Source organism: Neomonachus schauinslandi, chromosome 8 (genome assembly GCF_002201575.2).
Source record: "Neomonachus schauinslandi chromosome 8, ASM220157v2, whole genome shotgun sequence".
Taxonomy (NCBI): Eukaryota; Metazoa; Chordata; class Mammalia; order Carnivora; family Phocidae; genus Neomonachus; species Neomonachus schauinslandi.
In genome coordinates this window covers 143820828-143841177 of record NC_058410.1, presented here as the reverse complement: position 1 = coordinate 143841177, position 20350 = coordinate 143820828, and the positions used below count along the sequence as shown (strand labels likewise).

Sequence of the window (20350 nt, the reverse complement as noted above, 5' to 3'; positions counted from 1 at the left end):
TTTCCCCTACACTTGCGTGAGAATAAAGCAGATATTCAGGAACCCTTTCACAGTACATACATAAACCATTATGCTGTACACTTTGCCTTCCAGTCTTGTCAATTAACACCTCAATGAAACAAAATGAAAGAATAAAGTGGATGTTCATGTGACCCTTAGGCCTGGTAGAGGTGATAGCCCTTAGAAGGTCTCTAGAATTCCAGGAGTTTTTGATGCTAATGCAGAGAAGTGAATGGAAACCTGGAAGGAATATTGTCTGTGCTCTGCTGTGGGTATTGGATCTTTTTGGAGCCTCCCCACTGCATCACCTAAATAGCACAGCAGAGAGTAAAAGCCTAAACTGCCCGTATTTGGGGTTAAAATTCAGTAACAACAAAAACATCTTTTGTTTGTGTGAGTACCCTTCATCCTCAAAATCTAGAAACATTTTGAATTCGCAGTTCTCCGTAGAAGCCGCATAGGGCAGCGGGTCTGCCTCTTCCCACCTTATCTGTTGGAGTCGGGGCACGGGCCGTGGGGTCAGAGTGGTGGCGCCAGGTTTCCTCCCATTATCAGGTTTACTTCTGCTCATGTTTGTTCAGCCAACCAGAACAGGTCTCTGGGTCTGAAGTGGCTTTTTTTTATTGTGAGAAAAGCATCAGAGGGGGAGGAATGACCGCCGGGTGGATGCAAAGGGGAAGGGGAAATGGCACAACTTGGTTTGGTTCTCCTTCTGACCTTCGTGTAGAGTGGTGTGCCCGGAACAAGGCCTGCAACCTGCGTGCTCCTCTCCCCCCACTGACGCTCCATCCCACGTTTGGGGGGGCTGTGGTGAGACATTTCTGGGGAAAACAGCCACAGCCCTTGCGCATATTGGAAGAGAAGTGGTGTCTCTGGGGAAGTAGGAAAGCACAAGTGCATCCCAGCACACACATCCGCCACCAGTGTTTCCTGAGAGTTCTTTACGTTGCTCCTTGAGCAAAACAGAAAACAAAGCTTGTAATGAAATTGAAGCTTGATTGTTTCATCCCCCGTTTAACATTAGCTTGTGTCATCACTTTGCCCAAGCAGAGATCTGGACTTCAGAAAGGGGTGAGAGAAGCTGAAGGCAGTTCACCCTTGCAAAGGAAATCCTTCCATCTGGCAGAGCGAACGGCCCCAGCCGTAGGGGCTCCGCTCTTGGTAGTGACCGGTAACACGAACGAATTGCTTAGAGTCTGTTGCGGAAAAGGGAGAACTCCAGGAGTAGCTCCTGTTGGTTATCTTTTGTGCGCATTTTCAAAATCTCTGCAACCCTCCTATTCCTTAATGCCTGACTCAGTTGCGTTAATATATCTGAAAACAAGGAGAAGCCTTTTGTGTGAAATTCTTGTGGACGTTTCTCACTGAATCCAGCTCCTCTTCTAAATGGGGAGCCTCAGTCTTGCAGGCGGCGGAAGTTGGAGCTGCTTCCGGAGACCTGGGGGCAGTCAGCGGAGGGGGGCGCGGCGGAGCCTTGTGGTCTACCCTGGGCAGTTTAAACCAGACTAGTTGTTTCTGACTGGGCAGGGGACTGATAAGGGAGTTGGAGGAAACAGGCGCTGCTTGTCATGTCTACTGATGTCCTAAAACCACACTCTCAGCTCTCATTCTTCAGCCCTCAGCGCCCCCACAGGATCACCTACCCGAAAAAAATTTCTGGCAGGCAGAGCCCTCCTGACCACTCCCAAACAAATCTTTTTATCTACCCTGCCTTTCTTCTCCCAGAGAAGTACATGTCCTGATTCCTTTAACATGCCAAGCACATTCTACAACAACTTCTGGAAACTTCTAACATTTGTCTTTTCTGGAGAACTTTAAATTCATTTCCTTCACTGAGATTTTTCCTGTGTTCAAATATGTATAGATATCCTTTCGTTCCCTGTGTAAAAAGAGTTTAGGTTGCCCTTAATTTGCTAGTTTTTCTCCTCTTTTGCCCCTTCCAGAATTTACCGGCTTAAAATCTATACTGCTTCCATTTCTAAGTGTTCACTTCCTATCATGCTACAGTCAGCCTTCTCTCAATTTTCTACTTAGCTGCTCGCAAAGATCACTGATCTTTGAACCAAAGAAGATGTGCACTTTGCAGCCCAGCTGCCTGCCTCTTCCGTCGTTTTCAGCAACCCAGCAGAGTCGGCTTTCTCACCATCTTCCGGACGTTTGTTTTCCTCGCGCCCCGCCCCCGCCCCGCCCCGTCCCCGTCCCCGCCCAAGCCCAAGCCACGCCCCCGCGCCCTCAAGCCACGCCCCGCGCCCCTCAGCCGCGCTCTGCGCCGTGGCCACGCCCCGCGCCCTACAGCCACGCCTACGCCCTCGCCGCGGCCCCCGTCCTCCAGCCAGGCTCCGCGCCCTCTAGCCACGCCCCGCGCCCTCCAGTCACACCCCGCGCCCTCCAGCCACGCCCGGCGCCCTCCAGCCACGCCCTACGCCCACACGCGTGCCGTGCGCCCTCTACGCCCCGCCCCCGCCGTTGGTTCTGTGGCGGTGGAGGCGGAGGCTCCCGGCTGTGGCGGCGGTCCAGGACTTGGGGTTCGGGTTTCTTTCTTTCGCGCTCGCCTTACTCCGCACCTCCACGCCTGTTCCCCGAATCTGAGCCTCGGGCTGAGTTGTGTGTGCGTGGGCTCCTGTGTGTGTCTGCACCCGTGCCCCCGTGAGTGGAGGCCGCGGGCTGGCCCTGGCTGCGGGCTCGTACTGACGACCGCACGTATGAAGTGTGCTTTTACCGAGTCCTGGGTTCACACATAGACTTTAAAATGTTGTGCAGTGTTGTGCATGTTTTGTCGTTGTTGTAAATTAGATGGAAAACCACTGGCAGGTACTCACCACATACACCCAAGAGCTCGAGTTCCTTTTCCTCCAGAGATGGTAGATAGAACGAAATGCAAAGTCCAAACACAGATCTGCACTTTATCCAGGGATTTACTATATTTAAAAAGTGTTGTTTTAAATTAGTGCAGAAAGGATGATTCATTCACTCAGGAAATGGTATTAGATTAGATAAAAGCTTGGGAGAAAAAAATTACATCCCTACCACACTAAGTGCAAAAATAAAGTACAGGTAGGCTAAAAGATTGGAATTCTAAACCAAACTCTACCATAATAAAATCAGATGACCTTGAAGAAAATCCCTTAATACCTCTGAACCTCAGTTTTCCACTCTATAAAATAAGCATTTAAACCATATATTTGCACTGTCTATTAAGGTAGCTAGCCACACGTGGCTATTGAATACTTAAAATTTTAGTCTAAATTGACATATACCTGTAAGATACACACTGGATTTGGAAGACTTAGTACCAAAAAAAAGAATGTAAAGTATCTTCTTAATAATTTATATCAATTGCATGTTAAAATGATATTTTGGATATATTGTGTTAAATAAAATATATTACTCAAATTTCGCCTGTCTCATTTTTCTTTTCACATGGCTACTAAAAAATTTAAAATTGCATATGAGGCTTGCATTATATTTCTTTCTTTCTTTTTTTTTTTAAGTTGGCTCCGTGCCCAGCATGGAACCCAACATGGGGCCTGAAGTCAGGACCGTGAGATCAAGACCTGAGCTGAAATCAAGAGTGGGACACTCAACTAACTGAGCCAGCCAGGTGCCACAGAGGCTTGCATTATATTTCTATGGAACGGTACTGCTGTATAATATTTAAGGCCATCTCAAGCTTTAAAAGCCTATTGTTAGTATTTTACAGTGATTCCTTGTATTTGTATAGTAAATTACATCTTCTACAGCTATTTTATGGTATATTGTTTCATTTAACTCTCCCAGGAACTCTGTGACTTAAGGCAGGATCACAATAATTATCCCCATTTCGCAGATGGCAAGTAAACTAAGCCTTATTAAAGACAGTTCCAAGGTTCATATGATGGAATCAGGACTAGAGCAAGTCCCTTCTCTGCTGTGCTCCAAGGTTGGATTCTGGCATGTTTCGATCTGAGGCACATGTGGAACTTGATGTTTCTATTAGAGTTTATTTGAGTATCTGTGATCTTCAGCGATCACACCAGGACCATGTCTGGGTGCTAGTGGGGGTGTGTCTGTATTGGGGAAGGAGGTCCCTTCTTTTGACCTGTTGTTTGTCTCCCGTCTGTGAGGTACAGGTAAGCCTCAGTTAGAGATAAAGCTGAAGGGAGCTTGCTTCTTTAGGTCTGAAGCTCCAGCTTCTACAGAAACTAAAGAGAAGACATAAAGAAGCAAAAATCGCAGAGCAACAAAAACAAATCTTGAAAGAGACCTATGTGGCTAAAGAAACAAGCATCCAGAACTGCTCCTCATAGGTTTCCTAACTTGCTTCTCTGTCAGAAAATTTTACTGCCATACTTACAAGAAAGCAAGGGTTATTTTTCCTCCAAAAGCTACAGACTAGCAAGTCCAGAAACAGATCAGTGATTTATATAGGAAGTGATTTATCTTCAAATTGGTATTTAAATCATAGAGAAAGGATAATTTATTTAAAAATGTTCTTTGAACATTAAGGGTTGGGGAAAATAGCACTAAATTCCTACCACACCAAATCTAAAAACAGTCTGGAGAGGTTTAATTGGAAAAATTAAATAATTTTCTTAATGTAAAATATAAGATCATGGTTGTGCCAAAATAAAGTTTAAGGTAATTTGAAAAATAATAATCCTTTGTTGTGAGGGCCTTTCTTCATAGACCTGTCAGTGTCAGAAATTATGAAAGAGTTATCAGGCTTGATGTTATAAAAACTAAAAACTTACGTTACCTAATTACACCATCAGTCAGATAAGGAAGTATACTTACCATATGTCATAGACAAGGGTTCCTACTCATGCTGTAAAAGAGCATCTACAAATCAACAACTAAAAGAAAATGGGAAAAGATGTGAACAGGGAGTTCACCGAGGGAATATAGCTGGCCAATATACACTTGAAAAGAGGCTCACATTAATAGTCAAAGTAATATAAAATACCTTGATTATTTTGAATTATCCAACTCTTTTGGTAGTGTTTCATATTAGCAAAGATTTAAAAAACTGTAATAGCCACGTTGGTGGCAGTTAAGAAAAATAGCCACTCTGCTGTAGATTGAATGTTTGCACCTCCCCAAAATTCTTCTGGTTTCAAACCCGATCCCCAATGTGATGGCATTTGGAGGTGGGGCCTTTGGGAGGTGATTAGGTCATGAGGGTGAAACCCTCACGAATGGGATTAGTGTCCTTATATAAGAGACCCTAGAGATCCTTCTTGCCCCTTCGGCCATGTGAGAACACAGCAAGAAGACTGCCATTTGGAACAGAACCAGGAAGAAGGCCTTCACCAGAATTCTACCATTTTGGCACCCTGATCTTGGACTTCCAAGACTCCAGATTGTAAGAAATAAATTTCTGCTGTTTATAAGCTGCCCAGTCTATGAACAAACTGACACTCTTATACATTACTAGTATGAGTATAAATATGGAATATTTATGTACTTATATATAATCTTATTGGAGTAATGAACTTTATGCCTGAAATGTTGGAAACTAGGAGAACGGTAGCTTTCATATTTAATGTATATATTCTTTAACCCAGTAATGTTGTTTCCATAAATATACTGATAAAAATCTGTGTCTCTGCCGTATGGTAACTCACATAACACAATAGAATAAAATTTTTAAAAAATCTGTGTCTCTATATGGATATTTATTGTAGCCAGCTTATGATATAGCAAAAAACTGGAAATAATTTAAATGCTAATTAAATAAACTATTTAAATTAATGTGAATCAATTTGATGAAATGCCCAAAATATATTTGTGTAAAGAGTAACGAAGTAGTATGTACATTATTGTAAAAAATGGTATGTTTGTAAATGCAAAGAAAAATAATGTTGTATTGTATTCTGTAGTAGTATTTTTATGAATGTTACAGATAGAGAATACTTGCATTTTCTGATTTATGTATTTCATATCATTTCATTATTTAAATGTTAAAATTCAGAAAAAAAACCAGTCTGAACAGAACATTAAGAGTACAACTATTTTACTGGAGTTGGGCAACTAGCTATCCCATAAACCATGGGCAATTGTTTACATGGTAGATGGTGGTATTTAAAACCCAATGTCTTTTCTTAGTTGTTCATCATTTTTCTTCTCTCTGTCTATTCTAGAGTTTCATCTACTCTGGGTGTCCAAGAAATTTCTGCCTTAGTTTTCCTCAACCCTCTAATCCTCTTGATTTGATCTTAAATCATTTTAAGAAATTTACCATTAGGAAGCAATCAACAGTGTGACAAAATACACAGACAAGGGTGCTTGTCATAGTTACTCGTAAAATGTACGTGTCTAACGCTAAGGGGTCTACATGATACATTGTGAAAACCGAAGGGCAGGTCATACGATGTGTACTATAGGACTCCATTTTAATATATACGGACATCTATAGGAAAAACACTGGGAATATATATATTAAAATGGTAACAGCGATTATCTCTGTTAGCTTATAGGTTTATTTCCCAAATATCTAATAGTGAACATATTTTTGAAATTGAAAATGCAGGGCGCCTGGGTGGCTCAGTTGGTTAAGCGACTGCCTTCAGCTCAGGTCATGATCCTGGAGTCCCTGGATTGAGTCCCGCATCGGGCTCTCTGCTCAGCAGGGAGTCTGCTTCTCCCTCTGACCCTCCCCCCTCTCATGTGCTCGCTCTCATTCTCTCTCCCTCAAATAAATAAATAAAACCTTTAAAAAAAAAAAAAAAAAAAAAAAAGAAATTGAAAATGCAAGATCCATTTTTTTAAATTGTGTAAAATATAACATAAAATTTACCGTTTTAACCATTTGTATCAATAGCATTAAGTACATTCCCCATGTTGTACGACCATCACCACTATCAAGTTCCAGAACTTTTTCATCATCCCAAACAGAAACTCTGAACCCATTCAACGGTAATTTCTCATTCCCTCTTCCCCCAGTCCCTGGAAACCTTTATCTCTCCCTTTCTGTCTCTATGAGTTTGCCTAGTGTAGGTACCTCATATAAGTAGAACCAAACAATATTTGTCCTTTTGTGTCTGGCTTATTTCACTCAGCATAATGTCTTCAAGGCTCATCCCTGTGCAGCACGTATCAGAATTTTGTTCTAAGGATGAATAATACTCGTTGTATGAATATACCACATTTTGTTTATCCACTCATCTGTTGATGGCTATTTGTGTTGTTTTCACCTTTTAATCCATTATTTTAAAAACAGTTCTTCATGTAGCCTCTAGGGCCTTGTGAAGTTCTTATGTTTTTGCCTGCAAAATTAAGCTGATAACTAGATTCTCCTTTTTTATTTTTTCTTATTTTTTTAACACTTTATTTTTAGTGATCTCTACACCCACCATGCGGCTCAAACTCACAATCCCAAGCATGCTCTACCTGCTGAGTCAGCCAGGCATCCCTAGATTGTCCATTTATGTTAGTAAATGTCCCTGAGAGGATTCTCTGGTGTTCTGTCTCTCAAGTTCTCATATTTTTCTCTCTTATTTTTCTTCAATGCTCAAGATTTATACAGTTTACTTTTATTGGTGAGATAAAACTTATACATGAAATGCTTTTAAAATAAGATACCAATAAAGAACTTAATTGTGATACAGACTTTGTCCAGGCAGAACTCAGAGGAGGGAGACATCACCCAACTGAACCCCTGGTTAGGAAAGTCCATCCTGGAAGCCCCACCTCTCAGAGACAGAATCTCTGGTCGGAGTTCCCACTGGAGGCCAGAGCCTCTCAGCCTCTCTGCTCCAAGCAGTTGAACCTACAGCTTGAAGTGGATAGTTTCTCTTATAATCTCTTGTGCTGTTTTCATGTGGAAATTTTCTTAATAGGTCATCCACTATCCTACTAGATACTTTAAGAGTTAAAGTATTAGGAGTAAAGTATTTAGGCGTTAAAGTATTAAAGTAACATATTAAAGTATTAGTAAAGTTAATTAGAAATTAAACAGCTACTGGGAAAGAAGCCTCCCCTAGAGAGAAGAGAGGTGGAAAGGAAGTGACATTTGTTAAGCACTTATTATTATGAAGTACGATTATTTCTTTCAAAGAACATTAAAATCTGGTAGTAGAGTACCATCTGAAATGACTCAACAACCCATTTGAAAAAAGGAGCATGCGGTGGTTTGACCTGCCTACAAGTATCTTATCAGGGGGTTGCCTGAAGTGCAGGCTTTAACCAGATTGAACGTGGCCTATCACAGTTATAGAACTTTTTCTTCCATTTCACAAATATTTACTGAGTGCCGGACATTATTCTAGATGCTGCAGAAATATCAGTGAAGAGTTCATGCATTTACAAAAGTTACATTATGATGGGAGGTTGGGGTAAACACAAAAGCAAACAGTCCTAATAGTCACGTAGCCTGAATTCAGGGGACAACGCTGTGAAACATGGTGTGTTGTGAAAAGAACACTGAAATCGAATCAGGAAGTCAGGTAGGTAATATCTGCTCTTCTACTTAGAAGCCTCATAAGAAGACATTTTTGGTCCCTATCTTCTTCAGTAAAATTAATGGCATTAAATCAGTTGGTCACTAACATACATTATCCCTCACATTCTGTGATTTCTTCACTTCGAATTTTACCGAAGTTTACAGCGTCAACTCAGCCCCCACACCCACTGCCCACCACTCTGCAGACCGTCCGTCTTACGGGAATATTCTGCAACAGAACGTCTCACAGTTACCACATCCATCGGTTAGTTTAATGCTATTGCTACGGTCCTGGACAGACTTAGCTGTTTGCCCCAGATGGATATGGATTCAGGAAAGAAACCAGAAATGCACAAGCAGAAACAGATCCTGGAGCTGCCCGAGTTAGAGAACTTTGGGATCCATCCTTCTCGGAAAAAAGCAGAAGCAATAGTGCACAAAGGACCATGAGAAGACAGCCTCCAAAGACCTCCGGATGAAGGCGCGAGCTGCGGGAGAGGGAAAGTCATGAGGTGTGCGGTAGGATCAGCAGCCTTGAGCCAATTCCATACTCACCAAACTTTACCGATCCTATTTATGGCTTACTTAAAAAAAAAAAAAATCAGTCCCCACTCGCATTATGTGTATGTGAATCTCACGTATTACATCAACCCCAGGTCTCTCCTCGCCCTACTATGTGGCAAATCTTTGGGTCAAAAACCAAGGAGAAGGAAATATTCACCCTTATTGGCTCCAAATCTGGGGGCAAAAAGACCCTCTGCTCTTGGACATCCTTCCTTTCAACCCTCCTTTTTTTTTCTTAATCTGTAAAATAAATCAGTACCACTGAGAATTTGGTGAAACACTGATTACTAGGTGTTCATTTTACAAGGACTCTAGAAATTGGGCAGGCGTCGTGTTCCCATTAAATCCCTGAGGAAACTGAACAGTCCAATAAATGTATTGACCCAGACGTGAATTCTGCAGGGAATAACAGAACAAGAAACATGCTTGTTTGAGGTCATTATGTCCTTCTATGGAACTTAATGGATTGATTTCTATAACCCTCTAAAGCAGGAGGGAAATATTAAAAATGTGTCACTGAATGAAAAGGTAGACTAAAACTAAGGTCAGATTGAATTCTACTTTGCAGAGCAAAAGACATTTTGGGAGAATTTGGGGAGCTGTTTCCTGGATCCTAATTTGAGTACAGGGACAGGCAATGGTGCTCATGAACTTTCTCTTTGATCCTGTTTTGAGGCTGCTCAGCAACTCCTCTCCTTTTTTATAGGATTAATTGATTTGATTGATTTAAATTAAAAGACTTGTTTAGAGCACTTGCAGGTTTATAGAAAAATTAATCAGAAATACAGACAGTTCAAGGGCACCTGGGTGGCTCAGTCGGTTAAGCGTCTGCCTTCGCTTAAGCGTCTGCCTTCGGCTCAGGTCATGATCCCAGGATCCTGGAATCGAGTCCCGCATCGGGCTCCCTGCTCAGTGGGGAGTCTGCTTCTCCCTCTGCCTCTGTCTGCGGCTCTACCTGCTTGTGCTCTCTCTCCCAAATAAATAAATAAAATCTTAAAAAAATAAAAAGAAATACAGACAGGTCAAAAAAAGAAAAAAAAATACAGAGAGTTCTCACATACTGAATCTCCCTCTGCACACAATTCCTCCTGTGATTTACACCTTGTATCAGTAATACATTTATTACAATTGGTAAGCAAATATTAATTCATTATTGTTAACCTAAGTCCATAGTTTACATTAGAACATTCTTTGAGTTTTGACGATGCATGATGATGTATGTCCGCCCTGACTGCCTCAGACAGAATACTTTGCCCTAAAAATCTCCTGCGCCCCACCTTTTCATCCCTCGCTCCCACTCTGAACCTCTAGCAACCACTGATCTTTTTACAGTCTCCATAGTTTGACCTTTTGCAAATGGCATATAGTTGGAATCCTATAGTATGTAGCCTTATGCATTTAAGATTCTTCCATGTTTTTTCATGACTTGACAGCTCATTTCTTTTTAGCGCTGACTAATATTCCACTGTCCAGGTGTACCACCGTTCATACATTCACCTGTTGAGGAACATCTTGGTGGCTTCCAAGTTTTGGCAAATATGAATAAAGCTGCAAGAAACATTGTGTGCAGGTTTTTGTGTTGATACAACAACTTACCTGGGTAAATATCAAGAAGTCCAGTTGCTAGATTGCGTGGGCAGGCGATGTTCAGCTTTGTAAGAAACTGTCAAACATTCTTCCAAAGCGACTGTACCATTATGCATTCCCACCAAAAAGGAACATGAACCCCTGTTGGTCCATATTCTCACCAGCATGGTGTTATCAGTGTTTTGAATTTTAATAGGTGTGGCGTGATATCTCATTGTTATTTTAATTTGTAATTCCCTAATGATATAGGCTGGGGGGCATCTTGTCACGTGCTTATTTGCCATTGTAGATCTTTTCTGATGAGGTGTCTATTCAGATCTTTTGCCCATTTTTAAATTAATTGATTTTCTTACTGTTGTATTTTAAGAGACCTTTGTATGTTTTGGATACCAGTCATTTATCATGTATGGGTTTTTTGGTAAATTTTCCTCCCAGTCTTTTTATTCTTTTAAAAACTCTACCTTTTGGTTGATCTTTCCCATTGGGCATATGGAGAAAAACCTGATGATTTGACCCCATGAGTATTTCTTGTATCTGCCTCATTCTTTCTGTCTCTGCCACTCTCACTCTAGGCTAAAGCACTGGCATCTCTTGCCTGGATTATAATAACCTCCTACCTGGTCTCCCACACCCATTTTTGCCTCTCTTTAGGCTTCTCTTTATACTACAGGCAGATAGATGTCTTAAAAATACAGATCTACGCACGCCATGTCCCTGTTTAAAACCCTTTGGTGGTTCCCATCGCTCTTTGGGCAAAGATACAAACTCTTAATATTAGCTACAAGGCCCACATCATCTGGTCTTTCCTTGCTTCTCCAGGCTCACCTTGTTCCAAGAGATGTCTCTTTCAGTGTTAGTCACACTCATCCTTCATATCCTGGTAGGTTTTATGTTGCCTCCTACCTCAGGGCCCTTCCAAATCCCCTTCCCTCTGCCCAGACTTCCTTTCTTCTCCTTTTTTATCTGTAAGTTCATTTCTCTTTATCCTTCACTCTCAGCTCAGATGTTCCTTCTCCTATGTTAGAGGCTGGATATATTCTAATCCAACATTTTACTCTTTATAACATTTACCACAGAGCACAGATTTGTATACATTTGTGCACTTATTTGGCTCTTGTAGTTTTTCTACCAGACCATAAGCTCCTTGAAGTCTGAAAAAGTGCCCATGCGTCATGGTATCTCCTGAGCCTAGGACATGTGAAGACACTCAATAAATATGTATTAAGCAAGTGAGTGCATTTTTTACTTGAAGGCTGGAAGTTTTATCAGAGCAAGGCTATTTCATGCCTTTCTTCTTCCCTTAGCCCTGTCTTACCAGGACACTAATGTCTCAGAATTGCTCTAACTTTTGAAGAAGCAGTGTGTACTGTTATGATAGTCAGGACCCAGCTAAGTTGGGATAAGTAGATTTATCTGTTCCTTGGTTTATTTATTATTTCAATTCCTGAACACTGGTATTCTTCCTTGATTCTGGTACTCTACTGACTAACCAATAACTAACCAATTAACCAATGACTAGTCAAGTTCCTGCACTGGAACTTGAGCTCTATTTTTGGGTAGATAACTAGATATAACACTTTGTGGTAGAGGCGGTATCTGAAAGGAACGTTAACCACTCTTCTGGTGTCTTCCCCTCACTGCCCTTCTCTACATCTAACTGTCTTTCGTGCATGCGGCTGTCCGTCTTCTGGACTAGTCACACGCACAGCTGTGTTCTTGGCCCTGCTGGTAATAGAAAGTGTGCACTGGATCAGGCCCTTGTCCCCTTGCACAATCATTACAGAACTGTTAGGGTTTCTGTGTATACACACACATCCACATGCATTTATACATACGTATTTATATGTACATTTAAGTGTCTGGTTAAACGGGCAAGGTAAGAGTTAAAGGAATTTTGAGAAGGGAGAGGGTCTTGCAGGCTGGAGAAGGCACGGAAAGCTTCATACAGCATGGGTCTTGAATCATGTGTACGAATTTAGGGTGTTACAGGCAGAGTGGGAAACATGATCAGCAGTATGATGATAGGGATGAGTGTATCACGTGTGAGAGCCAGAAAAGAGACTGAAGTTACTGTTAAAAACACAGGGTGAGGCCAGAGGGTGGAGGATCGTCAACAACAAGCCCACTGCCTGTTCCCTAACAGGGGTTCCGAGAAAGAAGTTTGACTCGATGAAAGAAGTGGATATATAGAGGAGGAAAGAAGTTCCTGGAAAATGCCAAGATCGTTTGTTTCGGGAAACTGAAAGATAGCTGTACTCCTGAGGAAGATTTGACTTGGGATGGATGCAAAGAATATGTTCTCATCCATATACCATCAGTCAAAACGGAGAAGTAAGCAAAGGCCCAGGGCAGAACATTCAGAAAGAGTTGTTCATAAGGGTTACAGGGGCCCCTGGGTGGCTCAGTTGTCTGTCTTCTGTCTTTGGCTGGGGTACTGATCCTGGGGTCCTGGGATCAAGCCCCGTGTCGGGCTCCCTGCTGAGTGGGGAGTCTGCTTCTCCTCCTGCCTCTGCCACTACTCTCTGATGTGGGGTCAGAATAATCAGATATTTCTAAAGCACATTTTAAGCCAAGAGACTAGGTGTTTCAGCTTTCCATTCCCCAGATCTGCTGGTTTGAAGTACAGCTAGAAACTAGCCAGTATGTTAACTTACAGGACACTATCCTCTTTACCCTAGATCAGAAACCCCCTTTGAAGTACTCCTCACTGTCAAGATGTAGTAGGAAACATACTAGAGCTTAATGGTCCAGAGCTTAGGTTTGGGAGTTCATTCATCATGAAATCCACCAGTGTGTTACCCTGGGCATGTCACTCAACCTTTCCAAGTCCAAGTTTTATCTAAGACAAAAGAGCTCATTATTTGGCTACTTCTTATTCTCCTAGCAAAGAAAAAATACATTACATCATAATATTTCTGTCTCTACCCTTTTTCCCAGCTAGTGCGATCTCTGTCTAGGGACGTATTAATGTCATTTTGCACTACCATCCAGACCTTTCCATGTACCATATATTCCAAAATACTCAAGTTTATGCCGAAGACCCTAAGTGGATTTTTTTACTTTGAAGTCTCCAAGATCTTATTTTACTCAACCAACATTTTAAATCTTAATGTTTCACTCCTTTTCTTCCTGAAGAAGAAATTCTGTCTCAAGACTGTGACATAGAAATCCTGCCTGAGTTTCCAGCTTGCTGGCCCGCTCTACACATAAGCCAGTTAGATAGGTAAGCTCTACACATAAGCCAATTAGATAGGTAAGCTCTACACATAAGCCAATTAGATAGGTAAGTGATATAGATAGATGATAGATAGATACATAGATGATAAATAGATAGATAGATGATAATAGATGATAGATGATTAGATGATAGATAAATACAGAAGGGGGGAGATCTCTATTGAGAGGGACTGAGGTAGAGAGATGAGAGGAAGGAGATTTATCATATATGTTCTGCTTCTCTGGAAGAACCATGACCCAAACAACCACTGACATTTTTTAGTGTCTTGTTACACAGCAATAGCTAAATGTAGGGACAAGGCTAGAAGTTGTCTAACAGACCTAATTACATCCAAGTTAATCCTTTTAGGCAGAATATCATGTGCTGTGTACCTTCTGTGACTTCATCAGGAAGCACATGTTAATTTGTCCCCTTGTTGATGTTAAATTTGATCCCTAGTTTCAGTGGAGACGTAAGTCTCTTCTTTGTAAAGATTTGATTTTCTCTTTGCAATTAGCAAGATAGCTCTGCGCTCCTACTTTGGTAAATGAGAACATCCAATTTCCCAGGAAGTACACTTTTACCTGATAATTTGAGGATGCGTTGATGAGCCTCTAGGTTTTCCCTTCTTCGTTGTTCTTCCTGGTATCTTTCCCATTTAATGTCTTCATCTAACAGAATCCTTACAGGGCCTGTTCTATCACCTGAAGGGTCAGCAAAAACTCTTTTTGAACTGAAAATAAATTCTGTCCGGATGTCCTTTTTTGGATTATATTCACACTTATTCGGGTAAACAGCAGTCCCGCGCCCTGCTCCCCACCCAATCAACATTCCGAAGTTCCTCTCTAAGCATAATATCCATATTATCAAAACTTGTTTTGAAAACAAGCATAGGAACAACAAAAATCATGCGGGGACAGTTCTTCAATATATATACCCAACGAAAGCGTCACTCATAAAGTATCACACAGTGTAGACTGGAAAAATGAAATGATCAGGTCTGACAAGGCAGCACCTCTCACCCCCGTCTCTGTGGCGCAATCGGTTAGCGCGTTCGGCTGTTAACCGAAAGGTTGGTGGTTCGAGCCCACCCAGGGACGGCCCCTTCCATTTAAGGACACCGCGCAGAGCTTGCGTTTTCCTTCCGAAACTTTGTATGACAATATTGTTTCTGACCATTCTCACAAATTAAATGAAAATGGAGCTAACAGGCTTAGCCAGATCGTCTTTGGGATAGGGGTAATATTCTCTTGTTCAGCGATTAAAAACTTAGCCAATGAGTTCAATACCCTGAGTCAGATCCTCGGGTAGGGCCTTGGACATCCCCAAGACACTGCGAACGAAGAGTGCTGGAGGCCTCTGTCTGGGATATCTGGTTTCCAGTGACGGGTATTTTTCTAAATCATCTGTTTCCTCGCTTATAAGAGGAATCATAAAAATGGTCACTTACACTTTTCATAAAAGGCATTTTGACATTATCTACCCAAATTACTCTGCGAGTTCACTTCTGGAAGTGTATATGATTACTATATTTGTACAACTAAAATTGACCCATGTCAGGGTCATTCACGGCAACATTTAAAAAAGAGAAAATTTAGGGCGCCTGGGTGGCTCAGTTGGTTAAGTGACTGCCTTCGGCTCAGGTCGTGATCCTGGAGTCCCTGGATCGAGTCCCGCATCGGGCTCCCTGCTCGGCGGGGAGTCTGCTGCTCCCTCTGACCCTCCCCCCTCTCATGTACTCGGCGCTCTCTCATTCTCTCTCTCAAATAAATAAATAAAATCTTTAAAAAAAAAAAAAAAAGAAAAAAAATTTAAGTGTAAAAAATATGTTCTCCTGCCCTCAAAGGGCTTAGTCTCCAGGGAATCAAACTGACAGTTCTTGGGAAATTCATTTTCTTCCACCCATTCTTATTTTCATTTCTCACTCCACCTGTGATTTACCCAGTTCACCAGGCTCTGGGTGTGAGCTCTTTGTGCGGAACTATTGAACTGCAGCCTGAGATGCTGACCTTGAATACACTGATATCTTTATTTCATTCAAAAAATTAAGCCCTATATGTGTTTTATTTTGTAAGTTGTTAGCGACCTAAGGGGAAGAATTTTCTTGATCTTGATATTCTCTTTATCTAGCAAAGGGGGCAATGGGCACTTAGAATTCTGATAAATGAACAGCTTATCAAATTCTGACACTGGATTTCTCTGGCTCACTTGGAAGACACCATGACCTGAGGAAACAATCCACATGAAACAAACTCACAAGAAATGAACACAGAAACCAGGGTATCAAGTTCCTAAGACTGAGGGTGTAACATTACACACGTCTCTGTTGATGGGTATGAGAAGTATAGGCATTGTGGGAAATGTTACACCAAGTAACCATTATTTTTTACTGTATGGTCATCTTCATCCTCCCAAATAAAGTTCACCTACCAAATTAAAATCTTAACATGACTAGGATTTTTAGAGCCAAAGAAGTGGATTAATCCACTTCACCCAAAGAACAAATGAGTAATTATATTGAGGACAGTGGGTAAAAAAAAAAAAAATAGTACAAGCAAAACCCAAATTATTATAATCACTCTACTACTTCCTTTAAGTTTAATGAACTAGATACTGGCCAGTTTTTTTAAGACTTTGAGAGAGAACATGAGCAGGGGGAGAGACAGGGAGAAGCAGACTCCCCACTGAGCAAGGAGCCTGATGTGCGGCTCAATCCCAGGACCCTGGGATCATGACCTGTGCCAAAGGCAGAGGTTAACCAACTCAGCCACCCAAGTGTCCCTTTTCTAACATTTTTTAAGTCATCTCTATACCCAGCATGGGGCTCAAGCTCACAGCCCCAAGATCAAGAGTTGTATGTTCCAACTGAGCCAGCCCCGTGCCCTGACCAGCTTTAATTTATATATTTATTTATTTTGTAATTTAGTTTAGTTTACTGTGACATCAGTTTTCGTTTCTCTTAGGGGCTTACCTAGATTCTTTGTGGCCTCCAGGGCTGCTCTGCACGTCGCTTATGAACCGTCCCTCACCTAAGCCCTGATTCACAGAAGTGCACCTTTGTGCCTGGCTACCTCCCAGGCTTTGTCCACCTTTACAGTGGTTTGAACCCAACATGACATCCACAGAGCTTTGTTTCCAAAAACAGGAGTACACCAGGCTCAGTCAGACTTCTGGTCACTTTTCAGGACTGATCTGGAGAACCTGGTGAGAACTGCCCCATCTCTGGAGAGTGTGATCCGGAGTCAGCTTCGTATTAAACACTGCTTCCCTTCCCAGACAGAGCCCACCATGCCCTCCCATGGCCCCTACTCTGTCCCTTATATACATGTACCAGGATGCCTGCAGGACCTCTGTACGTTTACTTCTTAAATGTCTCTTTCTAGTGGTAACTCTTAGCACCAAGGGCCATGTGTTATTACCTACTATCCCTATGTCCTCATATAGCGACTTAGTAAATGCTGAACTAGATAACTGATAAAATGGGCTAAGAAATTAATTTGATAGATAGAAAAGGGTCCAGGCTGAACTAGGGGTGTGGGGGAGAACGGTGGCTCTGAGACCAGGAGATGAAGGGGAATGAACAGGACATGAGAAGACAGAAGTTAGAACTCATAAAATGCCCCCCCTCCCCAAAAAACTACGAAGGCATATAAATACATAAATTTTTTCTTTTCTATACATACATTTGGAAGGTGGCTCCCAACCCAGTCCCATCCCACTGACCCCTGGCCCTGTTAATCTTTTCTAAATAAAACAGATGTTGCTGCTGCCCTTCAACTACAGTTGGTAGAAATAGCTGCCTGGACTTGACACTATCACTCTAGCTTGAAGCAAAGGCTCTTCCTGGGTGCAAAAAGTGGGATTTTCAGAGGATCTCACTGGGGAGGAGGCGGACAGCCAAGGGTCAAACAAAACTGGCATCTTGCAGTAGTCCCACTCTTGCTAGTATGGATTAGGTGCCTCAGCCAGGCAACAGGAGTTGGAGGGGGGACCAGAGAAACACAAGACGTCAATGTCTAAGCACCCACCAGACTGCTGGTCTTAGGAAGATAATATAATCATTATCAGGTAGACAGGAAGCAGGGCTCAGACATGGAAGGGGGCTGTCCACCCTTCAAGAGCCCCTGACTGGTCAGGGCTCCTCCACGCTCGCTGAAGGTGGTGGAGCTCCAAAGATCTTGGCAAGCAGCCCTCGGCTGGAGCGAGCCTGGTCCTGGGCATTTGCCAGGCGAGCCCGTTCACGTCCCCCTGGCCGAGCCGCCTTCCGGGCTCTCAGCTCTTGCTCAGTAGGACGCTGGGCAAAGGTCCAGGTGCCACTCGGGCGGGCAGAGTCCCCCTCAGCGGCAAGGAAGCGCCGTCCCCGTTCCACACTTCGAAGATAGAAGTCAGTCTCACGCTTGGCCTGGGCAACCTCGGCCCTCAGGCGCTGCCTGCGCACCTGGCGCTCAAAGGCAAGATGTTCGCTGAGGTGGGACCACGTGAAACGGTGCAAGTACTGCGGGCAGGAAAACAAGAGAAGATCTGGGCAGGGTACGTCAGGGATGGAGAGGAGTGAGAGAGTGGGGCCAACAGGAGGGAATGAGGCGCTGGGCTGGGGCTGGGAAGGCGGGAGGCTGAGACGAGGCCGGCAAGCCTAGCCCTCACCTTGAGGTTCCACAGGTCGTAACGGAAGGGGCTGCGCCGTCGGGCGCCCATGGGCGTGTTGTGAAGACTGGCCGCCACGCGCTTGGCGACTCGCTTGTCTCGGAACTCCACCCAGCCCTCGGTGTAGTCCTTGCTGTACTTGGACCGCTCTTTGCCTCCCGCGGCCGAGGCTGCCGCGGCCTTCTTCTTGCGCCTCACGAAGCCGTCTGAGCCCAAGACACAGCCGTGGCTTAGGAGGCCGACGTGGCACCCAACTAACTTCACCTCCCCCTCGCCCGCGGGCCAGGATCCCCCTCAAGGCCTCTGCGGGGAAGAGAACCGCAAGGTCCATCCTCTCCCCGTACACCCTCTCCCGACGTCTAACTCAGTCCTCTCCTGAGCCGTCAACTCCTGCATCAGATGTGCTCCGCACACGCACACGCCCCGAATCCCAACTCAGTTAGCGCCTGTAGGAAAGCTGGGGTCAGCGGATCACACGCTGTCTCTAGACCTGGGTCACGGGGACGAAGGGGATGGGTCCAGTTCCGTGCAAGAGCCTCTGAGACTCTTATTCAGGGCGCGCTCATTTAACGAGCCGGTAGATTCGGCTCAGGAACGGGGCGTGTGCGGAGTGGACGCTACAGGCCAAACGTAACCAGCCGAGAACCACTCATCGGCGCTCACTGAGCGACCCACACCCAACCCCGCCCCCCAAAGGAGCCGGGCGCCGGCCTCGAGTCCCCGCCCCCACAGCGCCTCGGACCCGCGCAGGCGAGCTCACGGCCGGCGAGCGCCACCCCCCGCCCGCACGGCCCGGGCGCGCGCTCTTACCCTCGGGCTGGAAAAAAACGCGCCCGACCTCGCCGTACGCGCTGAGAAGGTTCCGTACGTGCAGAGGCCGAAAGCGGGGCGGGAGGTGGCCCAAGTACACAATACCCGGCACCACCCGCTTCTTGGCGCCACAAGCCGCCTCTTCGGATTCCTCCTGCTCCTCCGCCGCCTCTGGGCTCTGATCTGTCCCTGCCCGAGGCTCCCGCTCCGAGGCCTCGCTCTCCAGCTCCTCCGCCTCCATGCCGGCGGAGCGAGAAGCACGGCAGCCGTAAAGCGCCGCGCCGTCTGCCGCACAGCGCGTGCGACGGCCGGCGGGAGGGGCGGGGCCGACGGGGCGGAGATGAACGGCAGGACCAGACTGGGTGCCGAGAGCGGAAGTGGGATTCGAAGCGGGCAGGCGGGACCTGAGGCTCGCGGTGGCCGAACCGGCGGCGCTCGGGGCTGCAGCGGCCGGCGCCGAGCGGGTAGGTCCGCAGGTGGACGCGCCCTAGAGGGCGCCTCGGCGAGATGGGAGAACGCGGGAGGCGGGCTCTTCTGGAAATGTGGGAAAGCTTTGGGGAGTTGGGAGATCGAAGCGGCCTTTGACCCAGGGGACCCGGGTGCGACTCCGGCTGGGGGATGATTCGCCTTTACGGTTGACTCAGACTTCTTGAGTTTTGAAACGTGAATTATTTTTCAAAATTTAACTTCGAGTTCTGAATGTTTTTACGTTTTGAAAATGTAGGTTAATTTTGCAAATACAAGTTTTGGAAACTTAGATTTTGAATACTTCAGTTGTGACCTCATTTAGTTTAAAACCTTTTGTGTACTTTAAAATATTAATTTGCAATTTGGTTTTGTGAATAATGTCCAGGAAATTTTAACGGGCAACAGTTATTTCTCCTGTTTTCAAAACGTTATTTGCGTTGGTTGACACGTGATGCATGCTGATATTATAAACACCTGTTGTCCTGTGTACACACGGCCCGGACTGCGGCGACCCCGGGGCGGCGCGCCAACCCTGCTCTCCCGGGACCGGCGTCTGCTGCGGGCCCCGGCGCGGCGGGGCGGGCGGTCCTTGCACCGCAGCCGAGGCCTCTCCCGCGGGCGCCGGGCGCAGCCCCTCCCCG

At 44.5% G+C, this 20350-nt stretch overlaps 2 protein-coding genes and 1 non-coding gene across 4 annotated transcripts in view; 2 read left to right on the top strand and 1 right to left on the bottom strand.

Annotated features, from left to right (window-relative positions):
• LOC123325518 (histone H2B type 1-C/E/F/G/I) overlaps nucleotides 1-20350 on the top strand; it is a 388315-nt gene that overhangs the window by 178379 nt on the left and 189586 nt on the right. The gene's annotated exons all lie outside the window — the stretch shown is intronic.
• On the top strand, nucleotides 14814-14887 carry TRNAN-GUU. The gene has a single exon. It is a non-coding gene; the product is annotated as a tRNA-Asn (tRNA).
• ABT1 (activator of basal transcription 1) lies at nucleotides 16936-19493 on the bottom strand. 2 transcript variants are annotated; one of them, XM_021696839.1, is made up of 3 exons: nucleotides 19242-19493; nucleotides 18432-18637; nucleotides 16936-18282 (listed from the first exon to the last, which is right to left on the bottom strand). In XM_021696839.1, exons 1-3 carry the CDS (start codon nucleotides 19480-19482, stop codon nucleotides 17920-17922), a joined length of 810 nt encoding a protein of 269 aa, XP_021552514.1. In that variant the 5' UTR covers nucleotides 19483-19493; the 3' UTR covers nucleotides 16936-17919. The 2 variants fall into 2 exon arrangements, with proteins under 2 accessions (XP_021552514.1, XP_021552515.1); XM_021696840.1 differs by having other exon boundaries at nucleotides 18432-18598.

Bases quoted from the DNA above. Each gene is read 5' to 3' on its own strand.
- ABT1 (XM_021696839.1), bottom strand. From the start codon at position 19,482: ATGGAGGCGGAGGAGCTGGAGAGCGAGGCCTCGGAGCGGGAGCCTCGG. The intron at 18,638-19,241 runs GTAAGAGCGCGC...TCTTGGGCTCAG, and splicing joins CGTTTTTTTCCAGCCCGAGG to ACGGCTTCGTGAGGCGCAAG. The intron at 18,283-18,431 runs GTGAGGGCTAGG...TCCTGCCCGCAG, and splicing joins ACGACCTGTGGAACCTCAAG to TACTTGCACCGTTTCACGTG.